Source organism: Salmo trutta, chromosome 15, assembly GCF_901001165.1.
Source record: "Salmo trutta chromosome 15, fSalTru1.1, whole genome shotgun sequence".
Classification (NCBI taxonomy): Eukaryota; Metazoa; Chordata; class Actinopteri; order Salmoniformes; family Salmonidae; genus Salmo; species Salmo trutta.
Genome location: NC_042971.1, coordinates 6,115,101 through 6,132,210, shown reverse-complemented (window position 1 = coordinate 6,132,210; position 17,110 = coordinate 6,115,101). Strand labels below are relative to the sequence as shown.

The following is a 17,110-nucleotide window of genomic DNA, read 5'->3' as shown; positions in this document are numbered from 1 at the left end:
GACACACATTTCAGTTGAATCCATTCAGTTGACTAGGCATCCCCCTTTCCCTTTCCCTATTATAGAGCTCTGCTCAGCCTATAAACATGAGAGAAAGATTAGATTTTATGTTCTACATTATTATTATTATTAGGGCAGCCACCAAGTTTTTATTAAATGATGGAATGTTCTGAAAACTGACTTCAGGTTTTTGAGGAATCTAGCCTCACAGGAAGACAGTTTTATTTTATGGAGGTTTAATTCAGTTCTCTGTTTAATATTTAACTAAATACTCTGTTTGTCTTTGGTAGGAGAGGTACCAGACTCTCACTCTGACAGCAGGGAGACTCCTTCAGGGGAACCAGACCCAGAGACGCCCAAACCAGCGAGACAACACCACTGTTCCCAGTGTGGAAAGAGTTTTAAGTGGTTAAGAAACCTGAAAGTACATGACAGAACGCATACAGGAGAAAACCCTTATGATTGCTCCCACTGTGGAAAGAGTTTTACCAAGTTAGGGAACCTAAAAGAGCATGAGAGGACACACACAAGAGAAAAGCATTTCCAATGTTCACAGTGTGGAAAGAGGTTTACCCAGTTACGGTACCTGAAACAACATGAAGAAATACACACAGAAGATAGGAAGACCTACCACTGCTCTCAGTGTGGAAAGATATTTGCTGGGTTAGGGAACCTGAAAATACATATGAGAATACACTCTGGAGAGAAGCCGTACCACTGTTCCCACTGTGTAAAGAGTTTTACTCAGTTAGGGAGCCTGAAAACATGAGAGGGGACACACTGGAGAGAAGCCTTATCACTGTTCCCACTGTGGAAGGAATTTTAGGTGGTATGTGAGCCTGAAGGAGCATGAGAGAATACACACAGGAGAAAAGCCTTACCACTGTTCCAATTGTGAAAAGAGTTTTACCCATCAAGGGAGCCTGAAAGCGCATGAGAGAATACACTCAGGAGAAAAACCTTACCAATGTTCCCGATGTGAAAAGAGTTTTACCCGGTTAGGGAGCTTGAAAATGCATGAGAGAACACACACAGGAGAAAAGCCTTTCCAACATACTAATACACAGGAGGAGAAGACATACCACTGTTCTCATTGTGAAAAGACATTTTCCCAGTCAGAGGACCTGAAATCACACGAGAGAATAGAGAGGCTGTGTTCTGACTTATGTTTTTGATTGAGAAATTGTGTTTTTGTTCATGCTACATAAAATCAAATTGTATGAATGAAATCATACTGAAAAATAGGTCTACATTTTTTTTCAGCTCAAGACATGATCATGTCAAAAATCAGATTAAAATAGTTTAAAAAATATTATGTTTTGATTATGAATTTAAGATTGATTGAATGCAAGTGTAAACCCCTACATGTTGTTCACTATATAATTGGGATATTTCAAATATGTTAATTATTAAATAGATTTATATTAGTATTTCTTCATTCAGATTGTCATTGTAAATGTGAATTGGTTCTCAATTGACATATCTGATTAAATAAAGGTGAAATAAAGTAAATGCCATATTATTTTTGGGAAGTCTATTTGGTTCTATGTTTGGACTATAAGAATATTTTGAAGATAAATACACAAGGCAGAGTACGAGAGAGACAGAGGACGAGAGGTCAGTACAGTACTAACAACCAATGGAAATAGTGTTTTTTCCTGTAATAGGGAGTTATTGATCAGTGGATCAGCGACATGGGAGGATGTAGATGTACACTACCGTTCAACAGTTTAGGGTCACTTAGAAATAACTTTTTTTTAAAAAGAAAGCAATTTTTTGTCCATTAAAATAACATCAAATTGATCAGAAATACAGTGTAGACATTGTTAATGTTGTAAATGACTATTGTAGCTGGAAACGGCTGATTGTTTATGGAATATCTGCATAGGCTTACAGAGGCCCATTATCAGTGACCATCACTCCTGTGTTCCAATGGCACGTTGTGTTAGCTAATCCAAGTTTATCATTTTAAAAGGCTAATTGATCATTAGAAAACCCTTTTGCAATTATGTTAGCACAGCTGAAAACTGTTGTCCTGATTAAAGAAGCAATAAAACTGGTCTGCTTTAGACTAGTTGAGTATCTGGAGCATCAATGTAACCTCTCAAATTCATAGACAGGTGTCGCGTCTTTTTTTACCCAAAAGTAGTTTTTTTACCCGGAGACTGTAGTGCTACTTTCTCAAAATGAACATAAATGCTGTAGGAGGAGGGTTCTGGTGCTTTACCAGGAGACTGGGGCCGATCCCCATTTAGGAATGTATGCCTTGCTTACGCACACTCTGCATGTGTTGATACCTTGCTGAAAACCCTCACAATTGTTGGCCAACAGATTTTGTCATGGAGTTTTCATTCAATAGGGTTTAGAGTACATTTCATCTTAAGCCATTCTTTTAAATACGGTAATACCTTTAATTAGAATGTTGTACCTTTAAATACCTTTTCATTCTAATTTTGTTGACGGACTCAATAGAATACACGGAGTCAAAATCTAGGGATCAATTCAAGAAAGTCATCATTCGTCTCTGTTTCAGCACCAACTGGTAGATTTAAAAATACTCTGATCTTGTAGATTATTTAGGTACATTTTAGGGTTAGGAAAGTATGTATGAATCATAAAAAACAATAGTCCTATAAATCTACCCTAATTCTTACTAATCATCGAAGTTTGATGACAATGGCCCAATCCTACATTTACATAAGTGTTCAGACCCTTAACTTAGTACTTTGCTGAAACACCTTTGGCAGCGATTACAGCCTTGAGTCTTCTTGGGTATGACACTAGAAGCTTGGCACACCTGTATTTGGGTAGTTTCTTCCATTCTTCTCTGCAGATCCTCTCAAGCTCTGTCAGGTTGGATGGGGAGCATCACTGCACAACTATTTTCAGGTCTCTCCAGAGATGTTTGATCGGGTTCAAGTCCGGGCTCTGGCTGGACCACTCAAGGACAACAGTGCAATAATATGTAACAACTTCACAACAAATACACACATCTAAAGTAAAGGAATGGAATTAAGAATATATAAATATTTGGATGAGCAATGTCCGAGTGGCATAGACTATAATACAGTAGAATAGTATAGAATACAGTATATACATATGAGATGAGTAATACATAGACAGATACAGTAGAATAGTGTAGAATACAGTATATACATATGAGATGAGTAATACATAGACTAAGATACAGTAGAATAGAATACAGTATATACATATGAGATGAGTAATACATAGACAGATACAGTAGAATAGTGTAGAATACAGTATATACATATGAGATGAGTAATACATAGACAGATACAGTAGAATAGAATACAGTATATACATATGAGATGAGTAATACATAGACTGACACAGTAGAATAGGATACAGTATATACATATGAGATGAGTAATACATAGACAGATACAGTAGAATAGTATAGAATACAGTATATACATATGAGATGAGTAATAAATAGACTAAGATACAGTAGAATAGAATAGAACCTAGTCTGTTCATTATATACATCTACATGATGTATTGTTACACCATGTAGGAGCAGTATAGACCTAGTCTGTTCATTATATACATCTACATGATGTATTGTTACACCATGTAGGAGCAGTATAGACCTAGTCTGTTCATTATATACATCTACATGATGTATTGTTACACCATGTAGGAGCAGTATAGACCTAGTCTGTTCATTATATACATCTACGTGATGTATTGTTACACCATGTAGGAGCAGTACAGACCTAGTCTGTTCATTATATACATCTACATGATGTATTGTTACACCATGTAGGAGCAGTATAGACCTAGTCTGTTCATTATATACATCTACATGATGTATTGTTACACCATGTAGGAGCAGTATAGACCTAGTCTGTTCATTATATACATCTACATGATGTATTGTTACATCATGTAGGAGCAGTATAGACCTAGTCTGTTCATTATATACATCTACATGATGTATTGTTACACCATGTAGGAGCAGTATAGACCTAGTCTGTTCATTATATACATCTACATGATGTATTGTTACACCATGTAGCAGCAGTATAGACCTAGTCTGTTCATTATATACATCTACATGATGTATTGTTACACCATGTAGCAGCAGTATAGACCTAGTCTGTTCATTATATACATCTACATGATGTATTGTTACACCATGTAGGAGCAGTATAGACCTAGTCTGTTCATTATATACATCTACATGATGTATTGTTACACCATGTAGGAGCAGTATAGACCTAGTATGTTCATTATATACATCTACATGATGTATTGTTACACCATGTAGGAGCAGTATGGACCTAGTCTGTTCATTATATACATTTACATGATGTAATGTTACACCATGTAGGAGCAATATAGACCTAATCTGTTCATTATATACATCTACATGATGTATTGTTACACCATGTAGCAGCAGTATGGAGGTAAGTGGGGGACAAAATTGTTGACACCCTTGATAAAGATGAGCAAAAACGACTATAAAATAAAGAAATCAAATACTGAGGTATATTGTATGTAAAAAATAAAGGGAAATTATATTATTTTATACTAATAGAATTGCTCAGAGAAAGAGATTTATTTTAACGTGTAATTCTCAAAAGGTAGGGGTCTGAATTATTACCACCCATGTTTTCAATACTCCAGCACTCTCCCCTTGGGAGGATAATGACACTGAAATGTTTTATGAGATTAGAGAACACATTGGGTGGGATCTTAGACCATTCCTCCAGACAGAATCTCTCCAGGTCCTTGATTTCTTTTGTCTGCGCTTGTGGACACACTTATTGCCAAGTCTCAGCCTCCTAGCAGAGAGGTAACCAGGTTTTGGGCTAAAATATCCTGGCAGAGGGTAAAGTTTATTTATTTATTTTATACAGTCATTTTTTCTCGTCTTTATCAAGGGTATCAATAACTAGGTGCTTATTTTGATATCTAGTTATTTGACTGAGTTAGAAATACAGATGTGGAGTAGATGTAGTTTGTTTTAAATTCTCATAAAAAAAATGAACTAATCAAACAACACTTGTTGCTCTTTGTACGTGTTCATATAATATTAATATTTAATGGAGAGAAAAAAAACGTTTCCCTAAACTGCTTTATAATATTATAATTCAATGAAGAGGAAAAATAGTTGTCCCTCCTCAACTGCGTTTCGTCCCCCCAGACAGCAGATGGCGATATGTGTCTTTCAGGCGATGTTTCTAGTGTGACGTATAATCTAGTGGACGGAACTCTTCTTCAACAACTGCAGCCACCTCGGTAGCTCGCTAGCCGACAAAGTCTGAACATTCAAGCTCTTTAGACAATTTCGTGGTTTATTTTCTACTATGATTTAAACATACTTATGTGTAAACAACTAGCTACCCCATTAAATATAATATTTACGTTGTAAGTCAGCTAGCTGGCTGGTTAAGTTAGCACTAGTCTAGCTAGCTAACATCCCCGACCATGCGCTCACTAAGCTACTATCCTCCTGCTAAAGAAGAGGTCTGCTGGACGGAGAAAGATGGTCTGTGGCTGAACGTTGTCGTGAAAGAGGAAGAAAAGGATGTCACATTACAAAGACAAGTAGAAGGTGAGGCTGTTACCGTGAAAGAAGAAGAGAAAGACGTTACAGTGAAAGAAGAGGAAGACGCGTTCAGAGTGAAAGAGGAGAAGGATGTTACAGTAAAAGAAGAGGAGGAAGTCAAAGAAAATGAAGACGTTTTTGGAATGAAGGATGAAGAGGGGGAGATTACTGTCACATTAGAGGAGGACGAAGAAGAGAAGACTGGAGATCTGATTAACACCAGTAAATACAGTGAGTACTATCTTATAAAACAGGGACATTGATCTGATTAACACCAGTAAATACAGTGAGTACTATCTTATAAAACAGGGACATTGATCTGATTAACACCAGTAAATACAGTGAGTACTATCTTATAAAACAGGGACATTGATCTGTTTAACACCAGTAAATACAGTGAGTACTATCTTATAAAACAGGGACATTGATCTGATTAACACCAGTAAATACAGTGAGTACTATCTAATAAAACAGGGACATTGATCTGATTAACACCAGTAAATACAGTGAGTACTATCTTATAAAACAGGGACATTGATCTGATTAACACCAGTAAATACAGTGAGTACTATCTAATAAAACAGGGACATTGATCTGATTAACACCAGTAAATACAGTGAGTACTATCTAATAAAACAGGGACATTGATCTGATTAACACCAGTAAATACAGTGAGTACTATCTTATAAAACAGGAACATTGATCTGATTAACACCAGTAAATACAGTGAGTACTATCTAATAAAACAGGGACATTGATCTGATTAACACCAGTAAATACAGTGAGTACTATCTTATAAAACAGGGACATTGATCTGATTAACACCAGTAAATACAGTGAGTACTATCAAATAAAACAGGGACATTGATCTGATTAACACCAGTAAATACAGTGAGTACTATCTTATAAAACAGGGACATTGATCTGATTAACACCAGTAAATACAGTGAGTACTATCTTATAAAACAGGGACATTGATCTGATTAACACCAGTAAATACAGTGAGTACTATCTAATAAAACAGGGACATTGATCTGATTAACACCAGTAAATACAGTGAGTACTATCTAATAAAACAGGGACATTGATCTGATTAACACCAGTAAATACAGTGAGTACTATCTTATAAAACAGGGACGCAAACTCTGCAGTTGTTGAACTAATGTGTGATTTTTAAAAGGGCATTCTACACTCAAATATGTTTTTGTACTGTCGGAATTGTTCATGACGTCCTCCAGGGATTTTTAAACTTTTCCTGTTGAAAAGTGATATAAATACAGTAAAGTATAAACACACTAAAGGGAAACAAATAAATATTTTGAGCAAAATAGTGTTTTTTTGGACAACTGCAAACTAGAAGGAGTGAGTGATGTCATAGTAAGGCCTCCAAGGAGTTGGCTTGATGGGAAGTCGTGATGTCATCCAATAGGCGACTGATCTTCATGTGAATATTCATTATTATTTTTAAAATCCTTCCTGTTCTGTCAAGTAGGTTGTTGATCATTGCTAGAAAGCCGTTTTCTCGTCTTGCATTGACTTTCAAGACGATTTAAGTCCAAACTGTAACTAGGCCACTCAGGAACATTCAATGTCATCTTGGTAAGTTCCTCCAGTGTAGAATTGGCCTTGTGGTTTAGGTTATTGTCCTGTTAGGACAGTTTTTTGTATTCAGATCTCTGAAATGTTCTCTAACTACGTAACATTTAGTGTCTCCTTATGTTACGCTGGGAAAACAGTTTTCATGGGCACAGAAATCCTAAATCATTTCAGTTTACTAAATCCAATGGTTCTAACCTAGAGTCACCTTAACTTTATTGACAACACCCAAATGGATACTGTCATTAACGCAGTTCTTCAATAATTACACATAATACTTAATACTGTAGCTGTTTAGTTACAGTCACATGTTCAACTATCATCAGCTGATCCAGGAAATCATTTTCTGAATGACAGTCACATGACAAACATCACGACATGCAACAACAACCAAAGTGCTTCTTCATTCATTACTCTGGTAAAGACAGTTATGTTGTGCTCCACGTTGGATCCAACATCCCAAACAAATCGATGTTTATAATGTGTTACTGTCTGGCTGATTTACAGTAGGGTCTCGTTAGTCTGTTTGTGCACAGAGATACGCTCCACGTTGGATCCAACATCCCTACTTTGCTCATAATGTGTAGAGAACTGTTCCTTGATGGATAGGCTATTGTTCAACACACAGAGCTATTTTCCTTTATTCAGGACATTTAGAATGACAACACATTACAGAGTAGCCTAGTGGGATTATTGACAAAATTATCTGGTGATCAGGTTATGAAATGTCATGACAAAGACATTTTAATTTCCATGTTTCACCTGAAATATTAAATGATTTATAGTCCTACGTCTATGTTGTTGTTAGATAAAGTTATGGGTCCTACAGTAGGTCTATGTTATTGTTAGGTGAAGTTATGGGTCCAACAGTAGGTCTATGTTATTGTTAGGTGAAGTTATGGGTCCTACAGTAGGTCTATGTTATTGTTAGGTGAAGTTATGGGCCAATTTGTTAAACACTTAGTGTACAAACCCTCATTGTCAGGCTGATGTTAAAGCTAGCCAAAGAGCATTTTACTGGTTGAAGTGTTTTTTAAGTGTAAAGCAGTTGATTTGCGACAATAACACAAACATATTAAGCAGGAGATTCAAACGAGCCCTACATTTATAATCCAAAGTAATGTGAAATACACTCATATGCAACCTGTAAATGGAGGCTATTTTTGCTGTCAGCCTATGAGAACTCCCCTGAGTTTTCCCCCATGGTGGTGAATTAGTGAATAGACACATAACTTAATGTGAGTTTCCTTGACTAGTACTCCAGATCTTGTCCTAATAGTGCGCTGTAATATTCAGAATATATTGTGAAAAACTAAAATCTTCTCTCACCATTTTTGCTCCAAGCAGATATACTACTGTAACAGGGGTCGTCTAAAGGGGACCAAGGCGCAGCGTGTAGAGAGCTCATATTTACTTTATTAAGGAAACACTTAACAAAACGACCACCAACAGTTCCGTCAGGTAACCCATACAAAATGGAAAAAAACTACCCACAAACACGCTAGAAAAAAAAACCCATCTTAAATATGATCTCCAATTAGAGGTAACGAGGACCAGCTGCCGCCAATTGGAGATCAACCCCAAAAACAACAACATAGAAATAGAAAAACTAGAACTTAAACATAGACATAGAAAACCACCCCAAAACACCCCAGTCACGCTCTGCCCACACTACTATAGAAAATGACATCTTACAAGAGTCAGGACGTGACAACTACATCCATAACTAGTGGTTTCCTCAATACCAGATATACTACATCCATAACTAGTGGTTTCCTCAATACCAGATATACTACATCCATAACTAGTGGTTTCCTCATTAGCAGATATACTACATCCATAACTAGTGGTTTCCTCATTACCAGATATACTACATCCATAACTAGTGGTTTCCTCATTACCAGATATACTACATCCATAACTAGTGGTTTCCTCATTAGCAGATATACTACATCCATAACTAGGGGTTTCCTCATTACCAGATATACTACATCCATAACTAGTGGTTTCCTCATTACCAGATATACTACATCCATAACTAGTGGTTTCCTCATTACCAGATATAGTACATCCATAAATATCGGTTTCCTCATTAGTGGGGAGGAGTTTCTACAATCAAATTGCCCTGATGCCGCAATTTTAGCTTACACAGAAAGGGGCCTATATTGGAGACCAAAAGTCGTCTGGCACACTGCTTAGAGTTTCAACAACATGAATAACGTATTTCTAGCCTACAATCATCGATGTTACTACTAATGTGAAAACAAGACAAAATATGACTATTCTTGCTCATTTTAAGACAAATGTCAAGTAATCGTTACATTCATTACAGATGTCAATTGTTGTACAACATCATGGCTACGCTGTTGGCATCACCTTTTACAGTGGATTACTGCTGTTGTGGGCCTTTTAACCATCTGTCTGACTTTGTTGTTCACACAGGAGAGAGACGGGACTATCGTGGATCCTCTGGGGAGCCTCAACAACCTCGTGATGCTGAAGAGGCAGAGAAGAGTCTCTCCAGATCAGAACACCTCAATAATCACCTGCAGAGATCCACAGGGAAGAGAACTCACTGCTCCTCTGACTGTGGGAAGAGATGCACCTCATCAGGCATTAAAATTAATCAGAGAATCCACACAGGAGAGAAACCTTATAGCTGTGATCAATGTGGGAAGAGTTTTACTCAGTCAAGCAGCCTGATATCACACCAGAGAACACACACTGGAGAGAAACCTTTTAGCTGTGATCAATGTGGGAAGAGTTTTACTGCATCTGATCATCTGACAGTACACCAGAGAACACACACAGGAGAGAAACCTTATAGCTGTGATCAATGTGGGAAGAGTTTCACTACATCAAGCATTCTGACTGTACACCAGAGAAAACACACAGGAGAGAAACCTTATAGCTGTGATCAATGTGGGAAGAGTTTTGGTCAATCTGGACATCTGACAGTGCACCAGAGAATACACACAGGAGAGAAACCTTATAGCTGTGGTAAATGTGGGAAGAGTTTTGGTCAATCTGGAGATCTGACAGTGCACCAGAGAACACACACAGGAGAGAAACCTTATAGCTGTGATCAATGTGGGAAGAGATACTCTGATAAAAGGCCTCTGATCAAACATCAGAAAATACATAAAGGAGTTGTTTCATGATATCAATGATATAATGTCACAATGTAGAATGTTTTAACATTGTAGTAGGAGTATATTAATGATGTCACAATGTAGAACCCTAAACGTGTGTCCCCTGTTCTATTGATTTCAACATGATATGGATATTAGCCTCAGGGGGGAAATCCAGGCTCTGAAATGGAAGAGTTACTATTTATGAGATTTAACAAAAAGTGACTAACAAAAAAGGAGTTGTGTTACACTTACCACGTTGGTGACCCACTGGAATCAAAATGCATCACTTCAAAATGTATCTAGCTGTTTTCTACAAATTGTCCTCTAACCAGGGATGTACACATTATTCCCAGATTCCGTGTGGTTTTTGAGCTGTTAGTTTTAACAGGACGTGCAACTTCATCTCCCTTCTCTCACACAATTGATTTCAACACGTTATCGATGAGTTATGACAAATAAGTGTTGTGTTCCTTTGTTTAGCGACCCCTACATTTAAATGTATCACTCCAAAATGTGGCTGACTGTCTTCTGCAGGTTGTCCTCTAATCAGTGAGGTAAAATATATCCCATTTCCATGTGTTTTTTTTAGTTGTGTTAGTTTCAACATCACGTACAACCTGATTTCCCCCCCAAATCGATATAAGATGTGTGTTTTGCGTTTAGCTAGTGCGTTGCTATGGATCTTTATTTATTTTGACTGCACGTTTTTCCGTATTGGAGATGAGTTTTGTTTGGGCTCGTTCCAAGGAGACGAGAGTTCTAGAAGCTAGTGGGATTTAGGAAGACGAGTGTTCTAGAATCTAGTGAGTTTTAGGAAGACGAGAGTTCTAGAATCTAGTGAGTTTTAGGAAGACGAGAGTTCTAGAAGCTAGTGAGTTTTAGGAAGACGAGTGTTCTAGAAGCTAGTGAGTTTTAGGAAGACGAGTGTTCTAGAAGCTAGTGAGTTTTAGGATTCTATAGAAAGAAAAAGGAGAAACAAATAATCCTATTGTATATTATTATTTAGAAATACGTGTTTTTTTCTTGTTTTTAATTGTTGACAGCCAGTAGACACCATGTTTATATTGTAGAAGGTGAAGCATTGTAGTTGATTATAATGTGAAATGGAAGTTGTTTTCTGTTGGTGGTGAGCAAACTTTTCCAACAAAAATGTAGGATATATTTGTTGTCTTAAGGGGGAAGGTGTTACAGGCTTTGGTTTTTCCATTTATGTTTTGAGGTTGGACTTTAGCTCGTTAGCACGTCCAGCTCGTCAGCACGTCTAGCTCGTTAGCCCGTCTAGCTCGTTAGCACGTCTAGCTCGTTAGCAGGTCTAGCTCGTTAGCACGTCTAGCTCGTTAGCACGTCTAACTCGTTAGCCCGTCTAGCCCGTTAGCACGTCTAGCTCGTTAGCACGTCTAGCTCGTTAGCACGTAGGACGCACTGATTGGTGTCACCTCGTTAGTCAGTATGTGTTACACCTGTGCTGGCTTCTATCTCAAGGCCATCAGACTGTTAAACAGCACAGAGAGACTGCAGCCTACATATAGACTTGACATCATTGGCCACTTTAATAAATGGAACACTAGTCACTTTAATAATGTTTACATATCATTTCTCATCTCATATGTATAAACTGTATCTCAGTCTATGCTGCTCTGACATTGTTTATCCATATATTTATATATTCCTAATTCCATTCCTTTACTTAGATTTGTGTGTATTAGGTATTTGTTGTGAAATTGTTAGATATTAATTGTTAGATATTGCTGTACTGTGGGAACTAGAAGGACAAGCATTTCACTACACCTGCAATAACATCTGCTGAACACCTGTATGTGACCAACAACATTTGATTTGATTTATGAAGGTAATTTGTGTCAAATTTACTTTTCCCCTCATTCACCCCATCTCTTTACATTGCTGATGCATAATCAGTGGCCTGACTGCATCCAGACTATGTCAAAATCCCATCCTGGTAGATCTGAACCTAATGCAGCTTGGAGTGATCAGATGACAGAAGTCACATTTAGATGCCAAGTGTATGTGAGGCCATAGATGCTACATATCTATTACATTGAGTGTTTTATTTAATATGACTAAATGTATTTATTTCTTTCTGTGTTGCAGGGGCAGTAAAGAAATGGAACAGCAAGGCCACAGAACATGACATAAGCAGAGCTGTGGGAGACCACCTCAAGCCCCTGGTAGAGCCGGGGGTGGTGTTTACCACTCCACCACGCCTTCAGCAGGCTGGAAAGGTGGGAATGATCCATTTGTTTGTTTCAGTTTTCAGTAGTTGAATCATTTTCAACATAATATCCTCTGATGTATTGTTGAGTTCAACATTTTTCATTTTCAACAAATGAACTGGGTTGGTTGAAAAGTGATACTAAACTTACATAAGTAACATGCATACCATTTGCACTATTTTGACAGTGGAAGATATACTGAATTTATACTGTTTTTCATACTAAGATGGACCAATATGTGTTGCTTTTGCACATATTTGTTAATTGGTTTTGCAAGAGTATGTTGATTGTCGGTCATAGGGTTAATTTGTTTTGCAATATGTTCAAATCAAATCAAGCTTTATTTATACAGCACATTTCAGACATGGATGCAACACAATGGCTTCACAGGGGAGAAAAACAAATATTTAGTACACAACAAACATAAGAGGATAAAAAAGTAAATTAACATCTTAAAGACTAATTGGCACCCTAAGGAAATTCCGTTGATTAAAATATTAATTGGATGCAATGTCCAACCCAAACTACAAGCTTGTTTTTTAGGAGGGGCTCTGATAGACACTATGGGGGTGTTTACTGAAAGTTGACAAGAAACAACAACTGGGACCTAAAAGACACCCACCATGAGACCCACTAAATCTGCCCAAGAAGAGGCAAACAAAAGAAAAACCCACACCAAACTTAAAGACAGGAAGTAAACCAAAAAGGTGGATCAACTAAAGGTGTTGACTCTCCACATGTATCAAGACAACTGGAGCACTGGGCCAGACACTCTTAAATAGAACCTGGACCAGCTCAGGTGAAACACCTTCCCACTAACGAGATGGACAAGCCGGTGTAACACATACTGACTAACAGAAATGGAAAAACCAAAGACTATAACAACTTAAGAGAATGCTTACCACCAACAGAAAACAACTCACATTTCACATTATAATCAACTACAATGCTTCACCTTCACCAATATAAACATGGTGTCTACTGGCTGACAACAATAAAACATTTTTTTTTTTCCTCACTAGCTTCTAGAACTCTCGTCTTCCTAAAACTCACGAGCTTCTAGAACTCTCGTCCCCTTGGAACGAGTCCAAATAAAACTCATCTCCAATACTGAAGAACGTGCAGTCAAAATAAATTCTGATCCATGGCAACTCACTGCCTAAACGCAAAACTTTTTGACTGCCCACCCTTGAGACAATCAGCAACCAAGTTGTCCTTAACACAGACATTTGACAATGAGAATTAACCCTGATATTCTAAAAGCAGGGCAACAATGTCAATATAATTGTACCCAAAAATGGTCAGTTGGTTGCATTAATAATAATCATTACCAACTCTTACATGAAATGTAAATATTAAATATTTGGTTGCATAATCTTATTTTCAATGGCTTTTCAATGACATGTTGCTAGGTGGGATAGCCCCACTGTCAAAACAAAGTTTTATCGTGTCTAAATCAATAACCAATATGCAGAGTTTGTGATACATTGAAAACCTAAACCAAAAATGTGCTATATACACAAACATCTGCTACAATAATCATATTACTTGTATTTTTTTTAAAACAAGCTCCTTATAAACTGCACAAGCACCAAAAACACTGTTGTTTTGACAAGTAGCAATAAATCACTGATATCGATTAGGGGGGAAATCAGGTTGTACGTGATGTTGAAACTAACACAACTAAAAAAACACATGGAAATGGGATATATTTTACCTCACTGATTAGAGGACAACCTGCAGAAGACAGTCAGCCACATTTTGGAGTGATACATTTAAATGTAGGGGTCGCTAAACAAAGGAACACAACACTTATTTGTCATAACTCATCGATAACGTGTTGAAATCAATTGTGCCTAGAGGAGGGAGATGAGATTGCACGTCCTGTTAAAACTAACAGCTCAAAAACCACACGGAATCTGGGAATAATGTGTACATCCCTGGTTAGAGGACAATTTGTAGAAAACAGCTAGATACATTTTGAAGTGATGCATTTTGATTCCTGTGCGTCACCAACATGGTAAGTGTAACAGAACTCCTTTTTTGTTAGTCACTTTTTGTTAAATCTCATAAATAGTAACTCTTCCATTTCAGAGCCTGGATTTTCCCCCTGAGGCTAATATCCATATCATGTTGAAATCAATAGAACAGGGGACAAACGTTTAGGGTTCTACATTGTGACATCATTAAAATACTCCTACTACAATGTTAAAACATTCTACATTGTGACATCATTAATATACTCCTTCTACAATGTTAAACATTCTACATTGTGACATCATTAATATACTGCTACTACAATGTTAAAACATTCTACATTGTGACATTATTTCATTGATATCATGAAACAACTCCTTCATGTATTTTCTGATGTTTGATCAGAGGCCTTTTATCAGAGTATCTCTTCCCACATTGATTACACAGCCAAAATATTTCTCTCCTGTGTGTGTTCTCTTGTGTTGAGTCAGATGTGCAGATCGACCAAAACTCTTCCCACATTTACCACAGCTATAAGGTTTCTCTCCTGTGTGTGTTCTCTGGTGCACTGTCAGATCTCCAGATTGACCAAAACTCTTCCCACATTTACCACAGCTATAAGGTTTCTCTCCTGTGTGTGTTCTCTGGTGCACTGTCAGATGTCCAGATTGACCAAAACTCTTCCCACATTGATCACAGCTATAAGGTTTCTCTCCTGTGTGTTTTCTCTGGTGTACAGTCAGAATGCTTGATGTAGTGAAACTCTTCCCACATTGATCACAGCTATAAGGTTTCTCTCCTGTGTGTGTTCTCTGGTGTACTGTCAGATGATCAGATGCAGTAAAACTCTTCCCACATTGATCACAGCTAAAAGGTTTCTCTCCAGTGTGTGTTCTCTGGTGTGATATCAGGCTGCTTGACTGAGTAAAACTCTTCCCACATTGATCACAGCTATAAGGTTTCTCTCCTGTGTGGATTCTCTGATTAATTTTAATGCCTGATGAGGTGCATCTCTTCCCACAGTCAGAGGAGCAGTGAGTTCTCTTCCCTGTGGATCTCTGCAGGTGATTATTGAGGTGTTCTGATCTGGAGAGACTCTTCTCTGCCTCTTCAGCATCACGAGGTTGTTGAGGCTCCCCAGAGGATCCACGATAGTCCCGTCTCTCTCCTGTGTGAACAACAAAGTCAGACAGATGGTTAAAGGCCCACAACAGCGAAAATCCACTGTAAGGTCCAAGGTGATGCCAACAGCGTAGCCATGATGTTGTACAACAATTGACATCTGTAATGAATGTAACGATTACTTGACATTTGTCTTAAAATGAGCAAGAATAGTCATATTTTGTCTTGTTTTCACATTAGTAGTAACATCGATGATTGTAGGCTAGAAATACGTTATTCATGTTGTTGAAACTCTAAGCAGTGTGCCAGACGACTTTTGGTCTCCAATATAGGCCCCTTTCTGTGTAAGCTAAAATTGCGGCATCAGGGCGATGCACATGCAATTTGATTGTAGAAACTCCTCCCCACTAATGAGGAAACCGATATTTATGGATGTACTATATCTGGTAATGAGGAAACCACTAGTTATGGATGTAGTATATCTGGTAATGAGGAAACCACTAGTTATGGATGTAGTATATCTGGTAATGAGGAAACCACTAGTTATGGATGTAGTATATCTGGTAATGAGGAAACCACTAGTTATGGATGTAGTATATCTGGTAATGAGGAAACCGATAGTTATGGATGTAGTATATCTGGTAATGAGGAAACCACTAGTTATGGATGTAGTATATCTGGTAATGAGGAAACCACTAGTTATGGATGTAGTATATCTGGTAATGAGGAAACAACTAGTTATGGATGTAGTATATCTGGTAATGAGGAAACCCCTAGTTATGGATGTAGTATATCTGGTAATGAGGAAACCACTAGTTATGGATGTAGTATATCTGGTAATGAGGAAACCCCTAGTTATGGATGTAGTATATCTGGTAATGAGGAAACCACTAGTTATGGATGTAGTATATCTGCTAATGAGGAAACCACTCGTTATGGATGTAGTATATCTGGTATTGAGGAAACCACTAGTTATGGATGTAGTATATCTGGTATTGAGGAAACCACTAGTTATGGATGTAGTTGTCACGTCCTGACTCTTGTAAGATGTCATTTTCTATAGTAGTGTGGGCAGAGCGTGACTGGGGTGTTTTGGGGTGGTTTTCTATGTTTATGTTTAAGTTCTAGTTTTTCTATTTCTATGTTGTTGTTTTTGGGGTTGATCTCCAATTGGCGGCAGCTGGTCCTCGTTACCTCTAATTGGAGATCATATTTAAGATGGGGTTTTTTTTCTAGCGTGTTTGTGGGTAGTTGTTTTCCATTTTGTATGGGTTACCTGACGGAACTGTTGGTGGTCGTTTTGTTAAGTGTTTCCTTAATAAAGTAAATATGAGCTCTCTACACGCTGCGCCTTGGTCCCCTTTAGACGACCCCTGTTACAGTAGTATATCTGCTTGGAGCAAAAATGGTGAGAGAAGATTTTAGTTTTTCACAATATATTCTGAATATTACAGCGCACTATTAGGACAAGA

At 37.6% G+C, this 17,110-nt stretch overlaps 1 protein-coding gene across 1 annotated transcript in view; it reads right to left on the bottom strand.

Annotated features, from left to right (window-relative positions):
• LOC115148380 (zinc finger protein 239) overlaps positions 1–15,400 on the bottom strand; it is a gene marked incomplete at its 5' end in the record, with an annotated part of 42,028 nt that extends 26,628 nt beyond the window's left edge. Inside the window, one exon of the mRNA XM_029690281.1 lies at positions 15,022–15,400. Within this exon, the coding sequence (XP_029546141.1) occupies positions 15,022–15,400 (379 nt within the window). The remainder of the gene's footprint in view (positions 1–15,021) is intronic.
• Positions 15,401–17,110: the final 1,710 nt, after the last annotated feature.